The 27,484-nt window shown below is 46.6% G+C and overlaps 1 protein-coding gene across 1 annotated transcript in view; it reads left to right on the top strand.

Moving 5' to 3' along the window:
* Positions 1 to 27,484, top strand: part of ATP8A1 (ATPase phospholipid transporting 8A1) — a 649,985-nt gene that overhangs the window by 15,302 nt on the left and 607,199 nt on the right. Inside the window, 1 exon segment of the mRNA XM_030191344.1 lies at positions 26,205 to 26,319. Coding sequence (XP_030047204.1) covers positions 26,205 to 26,319 — 115 coding nt within the window.

Here is a 27,484-nt window from a genome sequence, read left to right as displayed (position 1 = left end):
TATTGGAAGACGTGAAACCTGCAACTGACATTTTTTGAGGAGTACAAACTGCTTTGTGATGTAAAAAAACATTGATTGAATGGTAGAAGTTGATGCTAAGTGATGATTTAATGTGGACCAAAAATAGATAATTGTTGAGGTGATAACTGATGTTGTGTCATTTCTTCACAATAAGATTAATGTTCAAATTCTGTATAGAGCTCTTGGTGAGAGAAACACTTTATATAGATGAGAAGCAACATGACCATTACTGAAAAGAGTATATATAAACATTTATATAGAAGGTGGCTGAGCTTGTAAACGTTCTGTGAGACCATTATCCTTAAAACTATGTTTCAGTTGCAGCCATTTAAGTATTTGTGAATTAAAAACGGAAAATTGAGATTGTAACATGGGGAATGGTTTGATCTGGTCTGAGTACAATACGCGATCAAGAGACCATATACCATTTTGGGACCAGTTCAACCAAAAGAACTGTTGTTTATTTTAAATTTAGCATTTCCCCATAACATAGATTATCATGAAGTGCTAGGAATGTCGAAGAAAGTTGTCTAATTCTAATAATATTTGGTAGAATTGGATTCGATGTAATACTTTTAGGCAAGATAAAAGGTACACAATTAGAAATGAGATATGGAGATCGGAGTTCTTTTTCTATGGAGAGCCAAACAGGTGAGTATGTTAATTCGGATCTTATCCAATAGCACGATTGTTGAGTTATGAATGATTTTGTGGTATAAAATAAAATCTGGAAAACCTACACCAGAGGCTTCTTTTTTTTTTTTTTAATGTCTTTAAAGCAATTTTTGGTGTCTTCGAGGCCCATAAGAACTGAGTGAGGAGTTTATCAAGCTGTTTGTAAAAAGGAGGAGGAAATAAAACAAGTAACATACTTAAAATGAAATTTAACTTTGGGCATGAGCGTACCTTAATGTTTCCAAGCGTCCCCACCAGGAAAGGTCTGACCCCGATGGGCCTTTTGAAAGTGGCCAGGGCTATGGGTCAGCTTTACCCTCTGAGTGAGGAGCACTTGGCCTCTTTGGGGATGCCTAAAGTCATGGCGGTGACTGAAAGACCACTCTCCCAGTAGAGGGAGGGGTTGCTTTGAAAGACATGCAGGACCGGTGGCAGGAGTCCGCGCTGAAGCAGTCCTTTGAAATTCCAGGCCTTGCATGGAGGGCGTCTATTTGCAGTTCCTATGCAGCTCGGGCATGTCTTTCCTGGCTACAGCAGGCGGTGGAACAGCCCGCCGATGGTGCGGGCCCCCTTTTGGAGGTTGCCCCGTGGATGGAGTTGGCCCTGCCATTTTTGGCTGATGTCCTTTATGATCTGGTCAGAGCTTCGGCTAAACAGATGTCTGTGGTGGTGTCTGCCCACCGCCTACTTTGGCTGCAGCATTGGGCGGCTGACATGACTTCTAAGCAAAGGCTGGTGAGGCTACCCTTTCGGGGTCTCCTGTTATTTGGAGAGGAATTGGAGAAGACTGTGAAAGACCTGGGGCACTCTAAGCCCCAGCGGTTACCTGAGGATAGGCCGAGGCCTTCTTCCAAGGGTTCTGTGTTTCCCTCCTCTTCCAGACTTCGCTTCCGTGAAGCTCGCAGGTATCGCCCGGGGCTCTCTGCTGGGTTTTCTCAACATGTCTGTTTTCAGTAGAGGTACTCCTTTCGCTCGGACAAACATTCTGCAGGGGCCGGTTCAAAGCCAGGAGTTCAGGGGCGTCCTCCACAATGATGGGACACCGGTCCACTCCTCCATGCCTGCAATAGGAGGACGTCTTTCCCTCTTTCTAGAGGAGTTGACAAAGATTACCTTGGATCTGTGGGTCCTGGACCTGATGAGAGAAGGTTACCGACTGGAATTTGGTGCTCCAGTGAGAGATGTGTTTGTGGAGTCCCGATGCGGCACTTACGTTAAACGGGCGACGGTAGAGGAGACCTTACAAGTCTTGCTGCACCTCGGAGCGGTGATCCCAGTGCCTCCCGCCGAACGTGGCTGCGACCGCTATTCCATTAATTTTGTTGTGCCTCGAAAAGGCGGGTCTTTCAGACCAATCCTCGACTTATGAAGAGTCAACGAGGCCCTCAGAGTACGACATTTTCGCATGGAAACCCTGCACTCCGTCATTGCGGCAGTACAGCCAGCAGCGTTTCTCACGTCTCTGGACCTAAAAGAAGCATATTTGCACATTCCTTGGCCTCCACACCACCGGTTCCTCCACTTTGACAGTGTCCCACTGGTTATCCTCCTTCCACCAGGTCTCAGAGATGCCTATTATATCTAATTTTTCATTTAGGGCAATATATTCTAAGGCGGTGAGAGTCTGCTAGGTACGGATGGGGAGAGGGATCTTGGGGTGATAGTATCTGAGGATCTGAAGGCGATGAAACAGTGTGACAAGGCGGTGGCCGTAGCTAGAAGGTTACTAGGCTGTATAGAGAGAGGTGTGACCAGCAGAAGAAAAGAGGTGTTGATGCCCCTGTACAAGTCGTTGGTGAGGCCCCCACCTGGAGTATTGTGTTCAGTTTTGGAGGCAGTATCTTGCTAAGGATGTAAAAAGAATTGAAGCGGTGCAAAGAAAAGCTACGAGGATGGTATGGGATTTGCGTTACAAGACGTATGAGGAGAGACTTGCGGACCTGAACATGTATACCCTGGAGGAAAGGAGGAACAGGGGTGATATGATACAGACGTTCAAATATTTGAAAGGTATTAATCCGCAAACGAACCTTTTCCGGAGATGGGAAGGCAGTAGAACGAGAGGGCATGAAATGAGATTGAAGGGGGGCAGACTCAAGAAGAATGTCAGGAAGTATTTTTTCACGGAGAGGGTGGTGGATGCTTGGAATGCCCTCCCGCGGGAGGTGGTGGAGATGAAAACGGTAACGGAATTTAAACATGCGTGGGATAAACATAAAGGAATCCTGTGCAGAAGAAAGGGATCCTCAGGAGCTTAGCCTAGAATGGGTGGCAGAGCTGGTGGTTGGGAGGCGGGGCTAGTGTGGGCAGACATATACGGTCTGTGCTGGGGCTGGTGGTTGAGAGGCGGGACTAGTGCTGGGCAGACTTATACGGTCTGTGCCGGGGCTGGTGGTTGGGCGGCGGGGATAGTGCTGGGCAGACTTATATGGTCTGTGCCAGAGCTGGTGGTTGGGAGGCGGGGATAGTGCTGGGCAGACTTATACGGTCTGTGCCAGAGCCGGTGGTGGGTGGCAGGGATAGTGCTGGGCAGACTTATACGGTCTGTGCCAGAGCTGGTGGTTGGGAGGCGGGGATAGTGCTGGGCAGACTTATACGGTCTGTGCCAGAGCTGGTGGTTGGGAGGCGGGGTTGGTGGTTGGGAGGCGGGGATAGTGCTGGGCAGACTTATACGGTCTGTGCCAGAGCCGGTGGTGGGTGGCAGGGATAGTGCTGGGCAGACTTATACGGTCTGTGCCAGAGCTGGTGGTTGGGAGGCGGGGATAGGGCTGGCCAGACTTATACGGTCTGTGCACTGAAGAGGACAGTACAAATAAAAAAAAAAGTAGCACATATGAATTTATCTTCTTGGGCAGACTGGATGGACCGTGCAGGTCTTTTTCTGCCATCATCTACTATGTTACTATGTTACTATTTCTTAGGCTTCTGGCATTCGCATATAGATATTTCAAACTATGTTTGTTGTTCCTAATTACATCATGCTCACTACTTGACAGTATTAATTTGCAATCTTTTGTCTGATTTTTATTTAAGGACACCTGATGTACTGCTGTCTCTTTTGCACCTCACTATCGGGATACCCTATCTGCCTTGTTTTGGTTATTATCTTTAAAAGATACCTTATTCCAAACCATGCGCCTTCTAGTGACTCCCGGCCTTCCCCCAGTCTCTAGTTTAAAAGCTGCTCTATCTCCTTCTTAAATGCCGATGCCAACTGCCTGGTCCCACCCTGGTTATAGGGTTTGTAAAAAAAAAAAAAAAGCATGACATCAGCATATGCTGCTGCTTTAATTTCAATGGAATTTAGTTGAGTATCTGAGATTTTGGGATTGTACCTAATTGTTAATAACTGTTCCAAAGCCAAATTAAAAAATAGGGAAGAAAGGGGACAACACCAACGGCTACCCTTTGAAAAGGTGATATTATTGGAATGGGAATTGTTTGCTATAATATGTGTTACAGACAGGGCCGCCGAGAGACTGGGCCGGGCCCGGGGCAAGGCCGCCTTCGGGCCGGGCCCCTGCATGGAAATCACAGCGCCTCTCACCTCCGTGTGAAAGCGCTGCAGGCAGCAGCAGATCGCCTCCCTTCGGGACTCCTTCCCTCCCTGTGTTCCGCCCTCGCGGAAGTTACGTCAGACGAGGGCGGGACACAGGGAGGGATTTCAGTGATTTCAGTGCAGGGGACCCGGCCTGGTGGTGGACAGAGGGGGGGGGGGGGGGGAGGCGGCGCCGCTGGGCCCCCCCCTGGAGGCCCGAGCCTGGGGAATTTTGTCCCCCCTGCCCCCCCTCGGTGGCCCTGGCTACAGGTTATATATAAAGAATTTTTATTTTATTGATATATGATTCAGGGGTTCTAAACCACTTTAAAACTTTAGAAAGATAGTCCCATTCTACCCTGTCGAAGGCCTTCTCAGCATCGACCGACATGGCCACTCCAGGGTAAGAACTAGGCCTAACTAAAATTGAAAAGTGATGAAAAAGGCAAGCATTATCTGTGATGAGCCAAACATGCATGATTTTGATGAACAGAGCCTATGATTTTCTGTAATCAATTAGAAAGGACTTTGGCAAAAATGTTGTAATCTATATTTGGGAGCGAAATTGAACTATGGGCCCCTTTTACCAAGCTGCAAAAAGGGGCCTGTGCTTGCATCGGTGCGTGTTTTTCATGCATGCCGAGGCCGCCTTTTACTGCAGTGGGTAAAAGGGAAGTCTCTTTCTCCTGCAGGAAATGGCCGTGTGGCAAGTAAAGCACTGGCCGTGTGGACATTTCGGGGGGGGGGGGGGGAGCTCTTACCACCACCCCTTGAGGTGGTGGTAAGGGCTCCTGCTCTAATCCGGTGGTAACCATTATTTTTGTAGCGCTGGATATGACTGCGCACTAAGGGTGGGGCAGTACTACCGGGCTGCTGTGGTAACCCGTTAGTACTTCCTGTTTAGCGAGCAACTGCCGCTTAGTAAAAGGGGGCCCTAAGGAAGGGTCCTTATTAGGTTTTGGGAGAATAGTGATTACTGCTTCAGCAAATTTTGGGGGATAAGCGGGGTTTTTTTCTAGTTCTTAAGTGTTTTAAATGGTGAAGTAATTCTGTGTTAAAGATTTTATAAAACTCATTTATTAGGCCATCTGGTCCTGATGCTTTTCTAATTTTAAGGAATTTTTAAAATTTTTTAATTTATTTATAACCATTTAAATTTTACAAGTGATAAAACAACTTGCCAGAAATACAGAGAAAATAATATATAGGAATTATTTCAGTCGGGTAATTCTATTCTCTTCCTTAGACCACTAAATAGGGAGAGTGAAACAAGACAAGGAGATCAAGTAAACAGTAAACAGAAAATAACCCCGTGGTATTAACCTGATTATCCCCAGATATTACTCATCTAATTCATTATTCCACATTGATCATCTGGTTGGCTTCTTCAAGCCCAATACGGTGTATAGTCAATTCATTTCATTGAAAACATACTTATTGTCCAGTTTTTAGTTAGAAATAATACATCTGATTACATTCTCTCTCTTTTAAAAACCAGAAGTTATTTAACAGTACATATACTTAAGTCTCTAATTCAAATCCCACTGATTAAAGTAATCCCAGTTTTCACAGGCTTCACTCCTTTTAAAGTAATAATTAAGGAAATATTTCTGAGGAAAACTTTAGGAGTCATACCAGGAACTCTGGGGAAAACAATAATCTCGATATTAATCATCTATAATAATCATTTTAGTATTCAAAGTTTCTGGTCTATTATCATTTTCAAGATCATAACCACTTCTTGCTCGGGCAGAACTTCATTTGTTATATCAATTTTTCACTCTCAAAGGGTTCAGTTAAATTGTCCATGTAACTCTCTAATAAGATTATATCTGAAACAAAGTTATTTACTACCACCGTTAGGTCCCGAAGCGCCTTCCTGGTGGTATTCAATGCAACCTCCACGGGAGCAAAAAACTCCAAGATGATTTCTCTTAGGTGTTGAGGAGTGGTTCCGCCGATTCGGGTTCTGCTATAAACATCCTCCGTTTCAGCATATGCCTGTAACTCACTCCTCCACTCCTTTGGACATGGTGGTTGAATAATTCGGGAGTGATGGAGTTGTTTTTTTCCAGATCCAAGAGTGTCGACACTCCTTCGCTGGCGCTAATCAAAGGACTCACCAACCCTTTCATCTGTGGGCAGTTCGTCACGCAGTGGTCCCGCATTTGCTGCTCGGGATAAAACGCTGGCCATCGGCGGCTGACCGCCGGTTGTCTCCTTCCTCTCAGTTAAGGCAAATGCAATTACAGAGAGGAAATTTACGTAAAGAAGACAAAACTTCAGAGGGCAGCTGGGCCGTTGGGCATACGAACTTCAGGTCACCATCTTACCTCTCTCCGTTTGGGACACTCTTTGTCTGGTTTCTCCTCAGAGGCCTGTCTGTTATGGGTAACCCTTCAGCATAGCCCTCTGAGTCATTGAAACACAGAAGCCGCTCCACCACTACAAGGTGGTGTCCCTTCGGAGGGGAATTTTAAGGGATTTAATAGCTTCCAGGATTTCTTTGTCTTGAAATGGAGTTGGAAGAATTCCATGCAACTTCATGGTTAGTCTAGGACGAAATATGCAGGTCTTTTAAGAAATTCTCCAAATCAGTGGATTGATAGGAAGCTTCTGACATATATAGATTGGACTAAAATTCTGAGAGAGCTTCTAAAATATCAGCGATTTGGGTGAAAAATTGTATTATATTGTTGAGAATGTGACCTAGTAAATATGAAGGCCCAGTATAGATGGTGAGATATTAACTACATTTCTCTTACTGTGGATCAAAAACATTCTTTTCCTTTCACTACTCAGGCTAAAGCAATTAAACAATTGGCTCAGAACACCCCTCCCCCTTTTTTTCCCCTGAGGAGAGGAATTCTTCTGCTGTATAATTAAGTCCATGACTAAGAGGCAGATGCACTAAAGCTAAATGAGCCTTTAATGACCCTCCAACGAGGAAAATTTGATCCGTTGCATGCATCAAAGGGCTTTTACCGAGGAAGCCAGCAGCTAACGAAAACGGAATGGAGATGAGCAATTAGTGTGAAAACCCCATTGAAACGACATGCACTAACCTTTTCCGATTGCCTTTACGCAGGAAAAAGGCAGGAAATCTAACGAGAGGTCTGGACCTCTCGTTAGGACAGCTCTGTGCCAGGAAAAATCATTAAGTGAAAAAATAAACAAACTTTGAGCCAATCCCAGCGCATTAGCAGAGCTAAAAGCGCTGTGATTGGTCCAAAGGACGTCAGAAAACACATCAAATAAAAAAAATTAAAAAAGGATCGGGAGGGGGCAAGGGCGCTCATCAGGAGCATCCTGTATGGACGGCCTTGCCCCCCCCCCCCGCTGCTCCCCACTTTCCGCCGCTCCCCCCCCCCCCCCGAAAAAGCAAAATGCTAGCTGCCCCGGTCCCCCTCCCTTCCTGTTCCTGTGTTCTGCAGAGCTAACTCCGCCTCCCGTCATTCTTTCGCCCCGTGCCCCGCCCCCGCTGCCCCCCCTGAGGTCGACTACGCCGCTCCCCCCCTCCACCGAGACCCCCCTCCCTATTAACGACCCGAGCAGCGCCTCTCACCTCTTTCAGAAGCGCTGCACGGGCAGGAAGATCTATTGTGTTGGTTGTAGAGTCTCCATGACGTCTCTTCTTCCCTGGCCTAGGCCCCGCCTCCTACTGACGCTACGTCAGAAGGAGGCGGGGCCTGGGCCAGGGAAGAAGAGACGTCATGGAGACTCTACAACCAACACAATAGATCTTCCTGCCCGTGCAGCGCTTCTGAAAGAGGTGAGAGGCGCTGCTCGGGTCGTTAATAGGGAGGGGGTCTCGGTGGAGGGGGGGAGCGGCGTAGTCGACCTCAGGGGGGGGCAGCGGGGGCGGGGCACGGGGCGAAAGAATGACGGGAGGCGGAGTTAGCTCTGCAGAACACAGGAACAGGAAGGGAGGGGGACCGGGGCAGCTAGCATTTTGCTTTTTCGGGGGGGGGGGGGAGCGGCGGAAAGTGGGGAGCAGCGGGGGGGGGGGGGACAAGGCCGTCCATACAGGACACTCCTGATGAGCGCCCTTGCCCCCTCCCGATCCTTTGTTTTTGGATTTTGCTGACCGGGTAGCCACGTGTATGTGTTGTGGCTTTTTTTTTTGTTTGTTTTTACGTTTGCAGCATGCGCAGAGCAGCCAGCAAAACGCTTGGCTGCTCTGCGCATGATTTAGGGGCCGATTACCGATGTGTATTGTGATTCTTTGATACATTGTACGTTTGAATACCGATCTGAGCATGTGTGACTTTTTTTTTGGTGCATTCTTCGTTTTTTAAAAATCGTTAGGGACTTTAACGATTTTGATTTTTTTACGTTTGGTTGCTGCATCTGCCTCTATGTGTGCATCAAAGAGGGAGCCACCTGTGGCCATTGTTCCATCAGCATTTTATTTTAGCTAGAAGGGTGTGGGAACAAGGAATATAGGGACAGGTGAAGAGACCTTGGCCCTTTAGTGAGGGAGAAAAGATGGGAGCTGGAATACAATCTGGTTCCTGAGAATGTGACCTTTTCCTCAGGACTACATTCTTACTTTTTATAACTGATAACAAGCATCTAACAAAGAATGTGCCCTAACGAGGACCCAGGAAATGCATCTTTTATGTGCTTTCTCAATCACGTAATAATAAGACACTGGCACATTACAAAACCAGCTTTTTTTGTACTCTGAGCTGAGAGAAGATACTATATGAGGACTCAGATACTATGAGCAGGTTGGGCACTGACAGTTCTGGGTCTCTGGGGAGCCAGAGGCTTAGTAGGAGTCACTTGCTGTTTTTCCCTCTTGATTATGTATCCAATTGCTGAGAAACTAGTTTCTGCTTTGCAGCTAATTTTTGTAAGAATAAACTGTTGCTAATGTGATAAGATTATTTTGTTTGTAGCTATCTTTTTGTGGTTTCCCAGGCTGGTGTCCAAGAAAATACAACTGAGGGTAGTTGGTTTGGATAGTGGCTTGGGTTCTGGTTCTGTGGTCCAGCCAGACCCAACAGGCCCGAACAGTATTTAATGGACGGGATTAGAGCCTTGTATGATTTATTTTTTTTATAAAAATAGTTTGCCTGGGCACGACTACATTTATTATGCTCTGCATAAACAGATCTTTTAGTGATTTAAACTTCATAACCTACTCTGGCTCCAAATCCTGTTATATTCATATTTCTGTTTATAAAGCATGTTCAATTTACTTGTGCTACATGTGTCTATAAATTCTTTTTGTAAGGATTTAATAGATAGTTCTAATTCTTTTCTTTTGATCTTTTTGTAGTATAATGAGCTGATATAGAAATTTCTTCTCCCCAAAGAGAGAGATACCTTGACTGCTTCCCTTATAATAATGGGGCTTGTCTCCTTTAGCATTTGATTCAATAATGTTTTTAATAAAGGTCCAAATTCTGTCATGATATTCTTCCAGGGAGAGGATTTGGGAATTAAGTCTCCACAAAGGTTTCTTTATATGGAACTGAGACTGTAATTGAATGTCTAGGGTTAATGCTGCATGGTCAAACATCGAAATTGTTTCACTTGGGGAAAAAATAAAATTCCCAGACAACAAAGGTAGAAAAAGTGTGTTATTTTGAATTTATTAGGTAGAATATATTAGCATTTCTGTTGTTATGTTGTACATGCCTAGTTTGACTTCTTGGGTTTTTCCAATTCAATTTTTGTCTTTGTCTTTTTTTTTTTTTGTACCCCGCGCTTTCCCACTCATGGCAGGCTCAATGCGGTAGGCAATGGAGGGTTAAGTGACTTGCCCAGAGTCACAAGGAGCTGTCTGTGCCTGAAGTGGGAATCGAACTCAGTTCCTCAGTTCCCCAGGACCAAAGTCCACCACCCTAACCACTAGGCCATTAAATTTGTGAACCCATATTCTGTGTTTGGTGAGGGTCTGTCTGTGTTTTGCATGTGACTGAGGTGTGGTATTCTTTTTGCATGTAGTTTCTGTGCAGAACTCTGTAGCAGTCCTACTTATTCTGTTTCACCAGTAGTAGATATGTTGATGTTCTAGGAACCCATGACATATTGTAGTACTACCTATTTTCATAGGTAGGGTTCATGTTGTTTGAGTCATAGGAATTAATACTACTACTGTATAATAGGTTTGTTAGATGTATGTTAGGTTTTTTTTCAGGTTTTATATTATTTCAGTTTGTCTGGTAGTGGAGAGGTTTATATTACTATTACTCAGATGGCATGAGAATCAGAATATATACCATATTTTTTTGCAGTATAAATTGCATGGACAGAAAGTAGGCAAAAAATATATATCACTCCTTAGCAGTGCTTTTTTTTGTAGAAAAAAAGGTGCTGGTCCTCATTATGGGCGGGGTCACCACGTATGGCTCTACCCCTATGATAGCCACACCTATATTAGCCACACCCCTTATACCAGCCATGGCGCGTATGGGTTATGTCCATCAACCAGCAGGGGAGATAGAGAGCACTCAAACTTTCACAGTGCCCTCTTGGCCAGCTAGCTCCACTGCCTCTTCAGTATTCTCTATCTCCCTTAGCAGGGTGGCTGCAGCTTGTTCGAGCTCCAGAAAAATCTGCCGGGAGGTGGTTCCTGGCTTGCCAGTTGTTAACCGGGGTGTTGGAGGCTATAGCAGCTTCACTTTAAAGGCACAGAGGTTAGCCCTTTCCCTGCCTTACCCATACCTCTGTGGATGTGGACATATTGCCTTGCTTTCCCTGTCCTTACCCACCAACAGTGGATGCAGGCATATAGGTTCGCCCTTTCCCTGCCTTTCCCACTCATCTGAGCCTCCGGAGTCTTCAATACCTCTGCTTTCCTCACAGCTTAAAAAAAAAAAAAAGTTGTGTTGCGTTTTTAAACGCAGAGACGCTGGAACAGAGGTTTTTGACCTGATTTTCAGCAGGATCGTAGTTGTACACTAGATCCTTTGAGGTAAGAGTGTTTTCCAACTCCTCCGGGGTGGGCCCGCGATCGGGGCGATTTTGGCACGAACCGCCATTTTGGATTTTACCGCCGTTTTTTGGCGATGGCTGCGGACAATGTAAAGCGTTGTTCCACTTGTGGCAAGCGCAAATCAGCAGCAGGGCTCTGTAAATCGTGCTGTATTGGCGTAGGAGCCGGCCCGAGCATGGCGAGCGATGTTTCCTCCCGCTCTGAGCTGGCAGCGGGCGCCATTTTGCTTACACCGCATGGCGCGGCCTCCGTGGACACGGAGAGACCTGAGCCGGGTGGGGCACCTCGAGATGAGGTTATTTCAGGAGTGGCTAGCACCAGACAGGATTTGGGTGCCCAGGGTGAGATTTTCTCCCCGGATTTTGTGCTTTTGCTGCATAAAGCATACATGATGAAAAGAGCCCTCACTCAAGGGTCGCCTGAGGCTCCTCTGATTGCCGGGGGATGGATTCTGGCCTGGGACTGCCCAGTGAGGCTTTTTTCCCGGATGCTTGGCCTAAAGATAAGCGCAGAAGGGTTAATTCCCCTTCAGATTGTGGTGCACCTTTTTCCCCCCCGTGGTCGGGGTGTGAGGATTCGGAGAACTCTGACAGACGTTCTTGGTCTGAGGAACCAGAGTCAGGTGCGGATTTACCACAGGATCTGGATGATCCCTCCGCGGTGAGGATTTTCCACTGTGATGAGCTGCCAGTGCTTATTTCAGATACCCTGCAGGCCCTCTCGATTGAAGATCCTGACAGTGGCATGGCCTCCTCGGGTAATCCCAGGATGGCTAGTACCAAGAAAGCTGCTCGGGCCTTCCCTTTGCATGACTCCATCCTAGAGCTTGTTTCGGCTCAGTGGGCTGACCCCGAGGGACCTTTGAGAGTTTCCAGGGCTATGGGGCAGTTATACCCTCTGCGTGAGGGACATATGGCTCGTTTTCAAATGCCTACAGTGGATGCCCTAGTCACTGCGGTGACAAAGAGAACTACCCTCCCTGTTGAAGGAGGTGTTTCCCTGAAGGATGTTCAAGACCGTAGGCTGGAAACAGCGTTGAAACGGTCCTTTGAAATTGCAGGTCTCACTGTTCGGGCGTCTGCATGCAGCTGTTATGCTGTGAGAGCCTGTCTAGCTTGGCTGCAACAGGCAGTGGCTCAGCCCGGAGATGGAGCGGAGCCCTTCTTGGATGTGGCTCCGCGGATGGAGGTGGCCTTGTCCTTTCTGGCTGATGCCCTTTATGACCTTGTCAGAGCTTCGGCTAAACAAATGGCAGTAGCAGTGGCGGCTCGCCGTCGTCTGTGGCTACGACACTGGGCAGCGGACATGGCCTCTAAGCAAAGGTTGGTGAAGTTGCCTTTTCAAGGACTTCTCCTATTTGGTGAGGAGTTAGAGAAAATTGTCAAAGGCTGGGTGATCCAAAACCCCAGCGCTTGCCCGAAGATAGGCAGAGGCCTTCCTCTAAGGGCCAGGTGGTCCACTCCTCGTACAGACCTCGCTTCCGTGAAGCTAGAAGGTACCGCCCGGGGTGTTCTGCTGGGTTCACTTCACGTGCCCGTGGTCAGCAGAGGAACTCCTTTCGCTCGGACAAGCGTTCCGCAGCCGGTGGCTCAAGACCAGGAGTTCAGGGGCGACCCTCTCAATGATGGTGCGCCGGCCCTCTCCTCGATGCCTGTCATCGGAGGACGGCTTTCCCTGTTTGTCGAGGAGTGGGCCAAGATTTCCTCAGATCAGTGGGTTCTGGACCTGATCAGAGATGGATACAGAATAGAATTCAACGCCCCAGTAAGAGACGTGTTTGTGGAGTCCCGATGCGGTTCTGCCGTCAAACGGGCGGCGGTGGAGGAGACTTTACAAGGTCTGATTCAGTTAGGGGCAGTGACCCCGGTGCCTCCCGCCGAGCAAGGCTGCGGCCGATACTCCATCTACTTTGTGGTGCCGCGAAAAGGTGGGTCCTTTCGCCCTATTCTGGACTTAAAAGAAGTGAACAAGTCCCTGAGAGTGCGGCATTTCCACATGGAATCCCTGCGCTCCGTCATTGCGGCGGTTCAGCCAGGAGAGTTTCTCACGTCTCTAGACCTGAAAGAAGCTTACTTGCACATACCGATTTGGCCCCCGCACCAGAAGTTTCTGAGGTTTGCGGTGTTGGGAAAACATTTCCAGTTCAGGGCCTTGCCTTTTGGCCTCGCCACAGCTCCCCGAACCTTTTCGAAGGTAATGGTGGTAGTAGCTGCTTTTCTCAGGCGAGAAGGTATCAGGGTTCACCCGTACCTAGACGACTGGCTCATCAGAGCAGACTCTGTAGCAGAGAGCTTGCAAGCTACAGCCAGAGTGGTCTCAGTACTGCAATCTCTAGGCTGGGTCGTCAATATGGCCAAAAGTCACCTGTCCCCTTCACAATCTCTAGAGTTTTTGGGGGCCAGGTTCGACACACTCGGGCTATGTGTTCCTACCCGAGCCAAGGCGGTGCAAGCTTCAGAATCAGGTCCGTCTGCTCCTGAGGATGCCCCGCCCGCGAGCTTGGGACATTGCCCAGCTGTTGGGATCGATGACAGCCACGATGGAAGTGGTACCCTGGGCAAGAGCGCACCTGAGACCTCTACAGTATTCCCTACTCCGGAGATGGTCTCCTATTTCTCAGGATTACCAATGCAGACTTACTTGGCTCCCTGCGGCCCGTCTCAGCATGGAGTGGTGGCTCTCGGACAGCATGCTGCGGCGAGGAATGTTGCTGACGCTCCCTGTTTGGTGCCTAGTGGTAACATGCCAGCCTGAAGGGCTGGGGCGCACACTGCAAGGGGAAGCATGCCCAGGGTCTATGGACACCCGAGGAGTCGGAGTGGTCCATCAACCGCCTAGAGTTGAAAGCGGTGTTTCAGGCGCTTCTGGCCTTTCAAGTGACCCTGGAAGGATTGGCTGTCAGAGTGATGTCGGACAACACGACAACGGTGGCCTATATAAATCGACAAGGCGGAACAAGGTGCAGAGCACTAGTCGCGCAGGCCGAACTGATTTGACACTGGGCCGAGCTGCATCTTCAGTGTCTGTCGGCAGCTCATATTGCAGGTCAGAGCAATATGCAGGCCGATTATCTGAGCAGGCATCAGATCGATCCAGCAGAATGGAATCTGGCAGACGAAGTATTCCTGCAGATCTGTGCCAAATGGGGCAAGCCCGTGATGGATCTAATGGCGACAAGTGCCAATACCAAAGTCCCGTGCTTCTTCAGCAGACGGAGAGATCCTCGCTCGGCGGGGTTGGATGCCTTGGCTCAACCCTGGCCTCCGGGTCTACTTTATGTGTTTCCCCCATGGCCCTTGATAGGGCGCCTGCTCTTGCGGATTCGGCTGCACCCAGGAGAAGTGGTCCTCATCGCCCCGGATTGGCCAAGGAGACCTTGGTATGCAGACCTCCGACAGATGCTCCTCGAGGCTCCTCTGCCGTTACCTCTGGTACCGAACCTGTAGCCATGGAGGACGCCGGCCGCTTTGGTCTTACGGCATGGCTATTGAGAGGGCGCAATTGAGGGATAAAGGTTATTCCAATAAAGTTATTTCCACTCTCCTGCAAGCCCGCAAGCGGTCCACTTCCGTGGCTTATGCCAGGATTTGGTGCCTGTTTGAGTCTTGGTGTGCTTCCAGAGCCATTGTTCCAATGCGGGCTCCTGTCTCGCCGATTCTGGACTTTTTGCAGGAAGGTGTACAAAAAGGCTTGGCCTATAATTCCCTGTGGGTGCAGGTGGCAGCGTTGGCCTCCCTTCGTGGTAAGGTGGAAGGCGTGTCTTTGGCTGCTCACCCAGATGTGGCACGGTTTCTTAGAGGGGTGCTTCGGCTCCGACCTCCAGTGCGAGCACCCTGTCCAGCTTGGAACCTGGGGCTAGTTTTGAAAACCCTGCAGGCATCTCCTTTTGAGCTGCTTCGGCGAGCATCGGAGAAAGACTTGACACTGAAGGCCGTTTTTCTGGTGGCCATAACCTCGGCGAGACGGGTGTCAGAGCTCCAGGCGCTGTCCTGAGAAGACCCATTTCTGCAATTTTCAGAGTCCGGAGTCACGGTTCGGACCGTGCCTTCCTTTATGCCTAAGGTGGTTTCAGCCTTTCACTTAAACCAGCCTATTTTCTTGCCCTCTTTTTCAGAGGAAGAGTTTCTAGAATCATTTGGGCAGTTGCACCTTTTGGATGTGCGCAGGACTCTGCTGCAGTATCTACGAGTTACTAACTCTTTCAGGACTTCTGATCATCTGTTTGTTTTGCTATCCGGTTCTCGCAGAGGGTCTCCAGCGTCTAAAGCCACTATTGCCCGCTGGCTCAAAGAAACTATCTTTTCAGCTTATCTGCTGGCCGGCAGGGTTCCACCTGTAGCCTTTAAGGCACATTCTACTAGAGCGATTTCTTCCTCTTGGGCTGAAACTGGAGCACTCTCTCTTCAAGAGATATGCAGTGCAGCAACATGGGCTTCTAAGCTCTCCTTTGCCCGACATTACAGGCTGGATGTGGCTGCCAGGAGGGATGCGCGTTTTGGTGTACAGGTGCTAGCGCGTGGTGTGGCTTGTTCCCACCCTATCTAGGGATTGCTTTGTTACATCCCATACGTAATGGCTTCATCTGCTTGATGACAAGGAAGGGAAAATTAGGTTCTTACCTTGGTAATTTTCTTTCCTTTAGTCATAGCAGATGAAGCCATGAGCCCTCCCTGTATGATTGTATGCTGTGAATCTGTTTTTCAGGTTCTGTTCTAATTTCCTGAAGTTCCTTCCTTGGGAGAAAGTTGGAAAACAATCTTCAGGATTCATGTTCAGTTTAAATTTAGGAGGATGTGTTCATTCCCTCCAGCATGTTTTGGAGAATATGTTGATTCTCTCCAGGAGGCGCGTGTGTTCCCCTCCAGTTCTATAAATAGGAGGATGAGTTCATTCCCTCCAGTGTGTTGGGAGGATGTGTGATTCCCTCCAGGAGGCGCGTGTGTTCCCCTCCACTTATACAATAAGGAGGATGAGTTTATTCCCTCCAGGAGGATGTGCATTCCCTCCTTTATGAGTTCATGCCCTTGTGATGGGCCATCGTTCGCTGTGAGGAAAGCTCTTGTGATTCCCATTGCGGTTTGCCATACTGCTTTGGAAGCTTCAAATACTGAAGAGGCAGTGGAGCTAGCTGGCCAAGAGGGCACTGTGAAAGTTTGAGTGCTCTCTATCTCCCCTGCTGGTTGATGGACATAACCCATATGTAATGGCTTCATCTGCTATGACTAAAGGAAAGAAAATTACCAAGGTAAGAACCTAATTTTCCCTTCTAGTATAGGAGAAAAAAAATAACGTGATTTTTTTTCATTATACATTTCTGTAAGCTGTTACAGCTCCAGTATACCCAGTGCAAAATAAGACAGCAGATGTAAATTCTCAAATTGGACATATTTCAAACACTAAGATGAAAATAAAATGATTTTTTCTACCTTTGTTGTCTGGTGACTTTGTTTTTCTATCCATATTGGTCCCAGTCTCTGATTCTGCTGCTATCTATCTGTTCCCTTAACTCCATTTCCAGGGCTTCCTTTCCATTTATTTCTTTACTTTTCTCCTTTCTTCTTCATTTCTTGCCCTACATCCATAAGTAAAAGCTGGGTCCTCCTCCATGGAATTGACTGGAGGAGGTATAACGTGGATCCAGCTTTTGCCTATTTTCTCAATCCATGTGCAGTTTTTCTCCTCTCTTCCCTTTCCCTCATCTCCATCCATGTGCTTCTTCTTCTTTTTTCTTTCCTCCCCTCCATCCATGTCCAGCACTTCTCCTCTCTCCTTCCCTCCATCCATGTCCAGCATTTTTCCTCTCTACCCTCCCCTGTATCCATATAAAGCAATAATTCTCTCTCCCCTCTCCTCCATCCAAGTCCAGCATTTCTCCTCTCTCCCCTCTCCTTCTATCCATGTCCAGCATTTCTCCTCTCTCCCCTCTCCTCCCATCCATGTGCATCTCCTTCCATCTGTGTCCAGCGATTCTTCGTCCCCCAGCCCGTCGTCCTTCTCCACTGCCTGCCAGCGAAGCAATAGAAAGGCTGCCAGTGTCGGACTCAGCAGCGCGAACGGTGCAGCGAATGAGAGAGGCTGGCAGCGTCGGAGCTTTCCTCTGTGAGTCCTGCTTATGCGGAAACACAAAGTTGAAACAACGTAAGCGGGATTCGCAGAGGGAAGCTCCGACTCTGCCAGCCTCTCTCAGTTGTTGCCTGCACAGTTCGCGCTGCCTAGTCCAACACATAGTAGTAAGTAGGGGAGTGAGAGGAAGGGTGCAGGACTCGCCGGGGGAAAAAAGGGTGCCGGTACGTCGTACTGGTGCATACTGGCACAAAACAAAGCACTGCTCCTTAGTATAAGTCACTCATAATCATGCGGCTCCTAATAGTGTGCTAATACAACGGTGCACATGGTTGAACTGAAAGAATATTTGAAACATAGACAAATGTAGGCAGATAAAGACTATATGGCCTATCCACTCTGCCTATTCATGCCATCTAGTCTTCATATTACTCCCTTAAAGATCCTACGTACTTGTCTCAAGCTGTCTTGAATTTAGATACTGTCTTTGTCTCTCCCACTTTCACCGGGATGCCATTCCATGAATTCACCACCCTTTCCATGAAGAAATATTTTCCTCAGGTTACTTTTGAGTCTGTCCCCTTTCATCATCATCATCCTATGCCCCATCATTCCAGAGCTTCCTTTCCAGTTGAAAGAGATTCACCTCCTGTTCATTTATGCTTCATTGGTATTTAAATGTCTCTATCATATCTCCCCTCTCCTGTTTTTTTTTCCAAAGAATATGCATTGAGATCTTTGAGTTTGTCCCCATACGCTTTATGACAAAGACCACTGACAATTTTAGTAGTCGTCCTCTGGACTGACTACTTCCTGTTTATATCTTTCTGAAGGTGTGGTCTCCAGAATTGTACACAGTATTCTAAATGTGATCTCATCAGAGTCTTATACAGGGACATCCATCACCTCCTTTTGCCTACTGGCCATTTCTCTCCCTATGCACCCAAGCATCCTTCTAGCATTTGCTGTTACCATTTCTACCTGTATGGCCACTTTAAGATCATCACATACAATCACACCCAAGTCCTGCTTCTCTTTTGTGCACAAAAGTTCTTCTCCCCCTAAACTGTACCGTTCCCTCAGGTTTTTGCAGCATTTTTTAGCATTAAATCTAAGCTGCCAAATTCCAGACCATTCCTAAGTCCTTCTTGTTATTCACACCTTCAAGAGTGTCTACAAAATATGCAATAGGGTGGTATCTGCAATGAGACAAACCTTACAAGACAGCGCTTCAGCAATATTGCTTACAAAAATGTTAAAGAGCTGGCCCAAGAACCATAGCTTGCAGCACACCACTGGTAACAGTCTTTTCCTCAGAAATGAGCTCCATTTATCATTACTCTCTGTTGCTTTTCGCTCAACCAGTTCCTAACTCAGTTACTTTAGGGCCCACAGCGAGGGCACTAGTTTATTAGTCATCTATGCGGAACTGTGTCAAAGGCTTGACTAAAATCGAAGTACATCACATCTAATGCTCTCCCTCGATCCAACTCTCTGGTCACCCAGACAAAGAAATGAATCTGATTTGTCTGTCAGACCTGCCTCTGCTGAAACCATGTTGCCCCAGGTCCTGTAATCCATTGAATTCCAAAATGTTTACTATTTTGAGTATTTCCATTAATTTACTTACCACAGAAGTCAGACAAACTGGCCTGTCGTTCCCAGCCTTTTTCTTACTTCTGCTTTTGTGGCAAGGGACCATACCTGAGTGAAGATATGAGAAACCAAGAAAAATCAAGATGATCAGTTGGGTGAGATTTGTTTGGTCCTTCATGCATAATAGCACTAAGAGACGATATGGCATTTTTTCCCTACTTTTTGTGTGTGGGTTATCTAATATTTCATGGAGATTGAGCCATAGGTAAATGAAGGCTGTAATGATCTATACTCTATTTTACCAATGTGTTTTGTATACATTCCATTTGTACACTTAAATGATTGTAGCATTGTGTTGTCATTTTTGTTACCGTTACCAGTATGCACTTTTTTTTTTTAGTTTTTACATATACTACATAAGTACATAAGTAATGCCATACTGGGAAAAGACCAAGGGTCCATCGAGCCCAGCATCCTGTCCACGACAGCGGCCAATCCAGGCCAAGGGCACCTGGCAAGCTTCCCAAACGTACAAACATTCTATACATGTTATTCCTGGAATTTTGGATTTTCCAAGTCCGTTTAGTAGCGGTTTATGGACTTGTCCTTTAGGAAACCGTCCAACCCCTTTTTAAATTCTGCTAAGCTAACCGCCTTCACCACTTTCTCCGGCAACGAATTCCAGAGTTTAATTACACATTGGGTGAAGAAAATTTTCTCCGATTTGTTTTAAATTTACTACACTGTAGTTTCATCGCATGCCCCCTAGTCCTAGTATTTTTGGAAAGCGTGAACAGACGCTTCACATCCACCTGTTCCACTCCACTCATTATTTTATATACCTCTATCATGTCTCCCCTCAGCCGTCTCTTCTCCAAGCTGTATAGCCCTAGCCTCCTTAGTCTTTCTTCATAGGGAAGTCATCCCATCCTCGCTATCATTTTAGTCGCCCTTCGCTGCACCTTTTCCAATTCTACTATATCTTTCTTGAGATGCGGCGACCAGAATTGAACACAATACTCCAGGTGCGGTCGCACCATGGAGCGATACAACGGCATTATAACATCCTCACACCTGTTTTCCATACCTTTCCTAATAATACCCAACATTCTATTCGCTTTCTTAGCCGCAGCAGCACACTGAGCAGAAGGTTTCAGTGTGTTATCGACGAAAACACCCAGATCCCTTTCTTGGTCCGTAACTCCTAACGTGGAACCTTGCATGACGTAGCTATAATACGGGTTCTTTTTTCCCACATGCATCACCTTGCACTTGCTCACATTAAACATCATCTGCCATTTAGCCGCCCCAGTCTCCCAGTCTCGTAAGGTCCTCTTGTAATTTTCACAATCCTGTCACGATTTAACGACTTTGAATAACTTTGTGTCATCAGCAAATTTAATTACCTCGCTAGTTACTCCCATCTCTAAATCATTTATAAATATATTAAAAAGCAGCGGTCCTAGCACGGACCCCTGAGGAACCCCACTAACTACCCTTCTCCATTGTGAATACTGCCCATTTAACCCCACTCTCTGTTTCCTATCCTTCAACCAGTTTTAATCCACAATAGGACATTTCCTCCTATCCCATGACCCTCCAATTTCCTCTGTAGCCTTTCATGAGGTACCTTGTCAAACGCCTTTGAAAATCCAGATACACAATATCAACCGACTCCCCTTTGTCCACATGTTTGTTCACTCCTTCAAAGAATTGAAGTAAATTGGTCAGGCAAGATTCCCCACACAAAAGCCATGCTGACTTGGTCTCAGTAATCCATGTCCTCGGATGTGCTCTGTAATTTTGTTTTTAATAATAGCCTCTACCATTTTCCCCGGCACCGACGTCAGACTCACCGGTCTATAATTTCACGGATCTCCCCTGGAGCCTTTTTTTAAAATGGGCGTTACATTGGCCACCCTCCAATCTTCCGGTACCACGCTCGATTTTAAGGATAAGTTGCATATCACTAGCATCAGTCAGCAACTCCTGTGGCATACTTGCCACATAGTAGCTTAGAAAGCCCTTCCTTCTGCCATTCCACTTCTTGAATTGCCATAAATGCAATCTATTTCTAAATTTGTCAGCTTGATGGACTAATTATGCAGAAGGTTCTTTACCAGCTCTTGAGTTTTGAAAATACTTATGAAGGTATTCAGCCAGGAGGAGGGGCAACCATGAGGTGCTGTATCTGGATAGGATTTGGCGAAAGGACTGGCATTTGAGGATTTTATTGGGAAAGATGGGGAACTTGACACCCCATCCCAGCAGATGTATGATGGAGGCAATGTTCCTTCTGTGTGGGAGTCCTCCACCTACAGTGAGGGGTGCTGTTTCAATATCACATTTTCAGTATTGAGGGGCAGGCAGGAACTGCAGGAGTTCAGAGAATCTGCCTGTCCCTAGCAATTGAAAACACACTATTGAAGCCCCCCTCCACTGGCAGGAATGCAGTTGGAGGACTTTCTGCCCAGCTTAGAGGGAACATTGGATGGAGGATGACTTGTGCTTAATTTGGAATTCCATTTCATCCATGGCTGGATTGCACCAAAAACTGCGGGCCATTAGTGGTAAGCTCTAGACCCTGAATTGTATCTTGACCTCTTTGCTTTCCCAGTTAGTTCCATGCCATGCAATACATAGCCCACCTTACCCCAGGAGGCTTCTGGTGGCAGGCCTGTTTTATTAAGCTTCCTGTTCCCATAGGACCTGATTTACTAAAGGAGCTCCATTACTTTTTTTTTTTTTTTTTAAGGTGGGGGAAGGGGGAGAGAGGAACTGGTACACTGTGCCATAGTTCTCAGTGACTGGTTCCTAAATTTTTTTAGGTTGGCTTCTATATAGCCTGAAAGAAAATTTTATCAAGACGTGTATACAATGTTCAATATGTAATGTCATTTATGGTATTTTACTAATGATGACCAGTTGGGCTTGGGGTTTGCCCGTATATAGAAATCACCAGTACCATTTTAGAGGAAGATTCTGATGAGGGTAGGAGCGACTGGGGATTGCTTGTACCCGGGGTCCCTCTGAATTGTACCTGTAGGTCTGGGTTGGGGGTGTTCCATCAGGTGCCAGATAACGCCTTTTACTACACTTTGATCATAACTCTCCCCTTAAATATAGCTAGTGGCTGACTTCAGCAAGCCAGATTCTGTGTGGTCCCAGGAATGGGTTTAGGTCAGGGAGAAAGTTATTTATTTGCACAGTTTATAGCTTGCAATTTCATGGCACATGAAGGAGGCATACAAAAGAGAATAAAAACTGGTACAAGAAGGCAGGGACTAACCAGATCAGACTAACAACGTCACACCATATAAAAAAGATATAGTGGTTTATAAAAGTTAACAGAGAAGGGTGATGAAAGTCATTAAAGGAGATGGGATGACTTCCCCTATGAGGAAAGGCTAAAGCATCTAGGGCTCTTCAGCTTGGAGAAGAGCCAGCTGTGGGGAGAATAATAGAGGTATATAAAATACTGAGGGGAGTGGAACAGGTATGTTTTGAATTCCTTGTTTTCTTTTTCTAAAAATATACTAGGACTAGAGGGCATGCAAATGAAGCTACTAAGTAGTACATTTAAAACCTGAGAAAACATCTCTTCACTCAGTGGTAATTAAACTCTGGACTCGTTTGCCAGAGGAAATGGTAAAAGCTGTTAGATTAGGGTTTAAAAAAAAGATTTGGCTTAATTTCCTAAAGGAAAGTCGGGTAGGCCATTATAAAGATGGAATTGGAAAATCCACTGCTTATTTCTAGGTTAGCAGCATAAATCTGTTTCTGCTGTTCTGCGATCTTGCTAGGTACTTGTGAACCTCTGATGGCCCCTGTTGTAACAGGATATGAAGCTTGATGGACCTTTGGCTTGTCTCAGCCAGGGCGTAGCCACGGGTGGGCCTGGGTGGGGCTTGGCCCACCCCACTTTGGGCTCAGGCCCAGCCAGCAACGGTGCAACTCAGCCAATGAAAAGCGCGAGTTCAGCTTTCCCTCCTCCCAGCCACCCGCCGGCACACCGCAGGTTTTGTTCCCTCCCGGCCTGCTCCCTCCCCTGTCATCCCCGTCCGGCAGTGGTGTTGGCTCCGTGAGCTGCGTGGCGCCGGGGCTGTCTGCACGCTGCTATGAGTACTTCCTCTGCGCTGGCCCGCCCCGCCTCTTCAGAAAGAGTATTGGGAAAAGGTGAGGCCAGCCGGAAGGGAAGGCAGTCATGTAGCGGCAGCCGTGCGGCTCCGCTGCAGACGTTGGTGGGGATGAAGGGGAGGGAGGGCCTTGGCGCGCCGGCGGGTGCTTGCAGGTGGGAGAGAATGACGGTGAAAAGGTGCAGCTGCAGCATGTCAGCGGGTGGCTGGGGGGAGAGGGCAAAAGGTGTAGCATGCTGGCAGGTGGCCTTGAGGGGTCAGGGAGAGAGGGAGAGACAGGAGCACTGTTGGGATGAGGGGAGTGAGACGGGGTTAGTGCTAGGTGGGTGGAGGAATGGAGAGATGCGGCAAGGGGAAAGAGAGGGAGAAATGTTGGTATTGGGTGGGTTGGGATGGGATAGGGAGAGGGAGGGAAATGCATAGGAGTGGTAAAGGACCAGAGAGAAAAAAAAAGGTTGGACATGGAAGTGGAAGGAAAAGAGGGAGAGATGAGAGGGGATATGTTGAACATGGCATAGAGGTGAGGGGAAGGAAGGATGGAGAGATGCTGTGTGTGAGGGGGAAGAGAGTTAGACCAGGGCTCAAGGCAGGGAGAGGGAGAAAAGTGGGACATGAACGGTGGAGGAGAGAAAGGAGAGATGCACAAGCTGGGGAGGGGAGAAAGAGGGAAGATGGATCCAGGGGAGAGATGGACAATGGATGGTAGGGAAGAGTAAAGGGAAAATTGCTGAACAATGGGGGAGGGGAGAGAGATGGGACAGGAAGACGCTGGTGGTGGAGTAAAAGGGATAGGGAGATATCAGGCTAGAGGGTGTAGTGAGGAAATGAAATGGCAGGACAAAAAAAGACAAATGGACAGCCGCTTGAAGTATTAGCAGAAGACAGGAAAGCGGGAAAGAGAAATTGGAACCAACATGATGGAAAAATAAATGTCCAGACAATAAAGGTAGAAAAATCATTTATTTGAATGTTTTTTAAATGGAATATGTAGCTTTGGGAATTGTGCATAGGGGATGTCTTTTTATTGTGTTAAGTAGAAAAGGAAATGCGCTTTTGTTTTTTTTTTCTCCTAGGGTTGCAGTGCATGCTGAGGGTTCCCAGTTCAATTTTGTCTACATATTTTTATTTCTAATTTGTGATCCCTTGTTCTGTAATTTGTGAGGGTCTGTCAGTGTGACGTAATGGCAGGTGAAGAGATTGGAGAGGGAATTTGGGGAGGGGCTTCTTATTTTTCTGCCCTTGGTCACCATCATGGTTAACAGCAGCCCTGAACCTTGCTGTGGCTAGGTGGGGATCCCCAAGCTTGCCAGTGGGGATCTCTTCCGGGGCTGGCCGGAGCTGCCTTCCGCCGAGCTTGGCAGATGGGGGCAGCATCCAGGAACCACTGACAACTAAGCACTGTATGGGGTGCTGGCATCAGTGGCTTGAGGAGTTGCTACTACCTGCTGGGCTTGGCGGGGAGGAGTTTCTGGCCATCTCTGGTGGAGGTCCCAGCTGACGGAGATTGGGGATCCTCATCAGCTAAAGTATTTATATTTTGAGTTGGGAAGTGCTGGGGGGAGAGGGGGGAGAGAGAAACATTTGTGCCCACCCACTTTGTGCTCAGGCCCACCCAAATTGCTTGTCTGGCTACGCCACTGGTTCCCAGCATGTCAACATTTATATTCTTATGTAAGTAACCAGAAGAGAACAATATACTAAAGAAAGGGGAAGCATTAACAGAACTGTAAAAATATTGGGTAGGGATCAACAGAATACATGAGGAAGAGGGATAAGGCCAGGGAAAAATTAAAATGTCCTTAAGCTACTGAAAAAGTATTCATGTAATCAAGACTTGGAGAGAAACATCAAATAAAGTCAGGATAAGAATGTCAGAAAAACCAGGTTTTAAGCATAGATTTAAATGTATTAAGGGGCGTTTCTGAACGAAGTTAGAAAGCTAGAACCTGATTTTCAGCACCAGTCTCCTAACTTGCTGGCTAAAGCTGGGCCCTGTTATAGTAGTCCTAAATCTGTCTAATTACAGCTTCCTTCTGTCTGCTGAAGATAAGGTATGGGAGTGTGTGTGGTTTTTTTTTTTGTGTGTGTGTGTGGGGGTCTCTTGTCTTTCCACTCTGCAATCCTGCTTTCTACCCATCTTCAAAACTTAGTTGGGTGCCTATGACATTCTTTGAATGCTTAGTAGAGGGCTTCTTGCTGCCTTCATGCCCCCCCTTATGATTTACAGAGAGTGGCTTCCCAGCCTTCACACCTTCCAAACCATAAGACTCCTATATGTACCCAAGCTTATCTAGATGGAGAACAATAACTTGTCCTTGTCAAGCATGGAATGCCTTTAGTGCTGTCCTGATGGGATGGGTATCAAGTTGGGAAGGGGCTGCCAACTGTCCACAAAGTTTTTGCTTGATGTCAGAGGTAGTGGTGGTGGGGGAGGCTTAGCTGATGTGTACTGATTTGTTATGCTTACTGATTCAATTAACTAATTCTTAATGGTCCAGTTTTCACTGGTTGGATTTAGCCTGATTGAGCAATGCTTTTTAGCCATGCGAGTTTGCTTGTATATTGGACAAAGTGTTGGTGGGGTGGGAGGGGAATGTTGTAGACCTGGGGTCAAGATAAAGCAGTGCCTGGGGCAATTGTCTTATTTCTCTGTGTAATATGGGAACAATAACACATTGCTAACTTCTTGCTGGAGGGTGGAGGTTATGGATGCAGGTATATGAGGTACTGATTTGTTAAGATTTATGTTGTCCAGTGGCACAGAACGAGGAAAATTAGATGTAGGTAAATCAAGGATCAGAGGAGCTGCAATAGATCTCAGAGGGGGACCCCCAAAAACTTATCAATTAGTGGCTGCGCTCTTTCCTTATTTGTAAACTGCCATGAGAGGCATTTATTGAATGACATATAACAAGTATTAAAAATAACTTATCCACTTGCTGCCTTCTACCCACCTTTCAAGTTTGATGGGGAGGTTGGAAGAGCCCTGTCAGTGGCTTCTAAATTTTGGGCTGATTTCTAGATCTAAAGATGATTTATCATGGCCTGCTTTAGGATTGTTCCTACTAGGTTTGGATTATTATTATTTTTTTTTTACATGCTTTGGATACTTGAGGTGCATATTTAAAGGGAAATTGAAAATATTTGATAGAAAATTTATTTTGACTGTTTTTACAAACTATTCTCAGTTTACACCATTGTCAAAATTTTTGTTCTCCTTTAAAAGGGTATGAAAAAACAGAAGATGTTTCCGAGAAGACCTCATTAGCAGACCAAGAAGAAGTGAGAACTATATTCATCTGCCAGCCACAGTTTACAAAATTCTGTAGCAATCAAGTCAGGTAGAGTATTAGTTTCTAAAAAAGGAGCTGCATTCTTTTATGAAGCATGGAATACTTATTTTCTACTGCTTTGGGGTGCTTTTACCAAATGGCGGTTAAAGATGGCCCACAGTGACGTCTGCATGCGGGATTGCCGCGTGTTGAGACCATATTTTACCACCGTGGGTAAAAGGTAATTTTCTTTAAAGGGCCAGTAAATGGCTGCTAACGAAACACATTGGCACATGGCCATTTACCGGGGGAGCCCTTACCATCTTCTATTTAAGAGGTGGTGAGGGCTCCAGCGCTAACCTGGCAGTAACTGGGCAGTGTGTGGCACTGCCCAATTACCTCCGAGCACGACCCCAGTGCTAGAAAATTAAAAAGAAAATTTTCCTAGTGTCAGCTTCTGTAACTACTGCCAGGTTCGTTCAGGAACATAGCAGTAGGGCCGATCTCCCATGCATAAACCTGGCGGTAGCCCTACTACTGGGTAGTAAAGGGGCCCCTTTGTGTAAAAGTTTTAAGGTCTGTGGTGGGGTTTTTTTTTTGTCAGAAGGCAGAATTTAAAGATTTATTGAAGATGGTGAAATTTTTATATGGATTTCTTTACTGTAATTAAGATGAGAAACATTACTTTTTATAAATTTTAAAAAGTAATTATTGGTCGTTCTAATAAATTTGTTTTGTTATAATATAGGTCTTACCACCTCCTTTTTTTTGTTTTTCTGATCCAACCAAAAAAGAAAAAAATAATTGCCCCATAGTCTATCCATCTTGTCTTGAAATCGATAGGTGAATAGTCTAATTTATTTTCCACTGCCTATGCTTCCCTGCAGTGCAGTGCACCTCTTTGCAGTTCTTTACTAGCAAGTCCCTCATACAGCTTATTCAGTGAAATCTTATAGACCTGTACTCCGCTTTTTTTTTATTAGCATTATAGAGTACAGTATACACTGTTAAACAGCTACTTCTTTAGCCTCAGCAGCAGATGAATCCAGAAACTGGTGGATTGTGTCCATCTACTAGCAGGTGCAGATAGAGATTACATGACTAAAGATAGTGATACTAGATGACCAGCCCCTTCAGTAGTCACTATATCTCTATCTCCAGCAGGTGGTGGATGACAGCTCCTGCATTCATCTTCTATAGGGTAGCTCCTGGGCCTTTGCCAGTTGAGTTTGGG

The sequence above is a fragment of the Microcaecilia unicolor genome, chromosome 2 (assembly GCF_901765095.1).
Source record: "Microcaecilia unicolor chromosome 2, aMicUni1.1, whole genome shotgun sequence".
Taxonomy (NCBI): Eukaryota; Metazoa; Chordata; class Amphibia; order Gymnophiona; family Siphonopidae; genus Microcaecilia; species Microcaecilia unicolor.
Note: the sequence above shows the minus strand (reverse complement) of the source record. Positions and strands in the feature narration are given on the sequence as shown.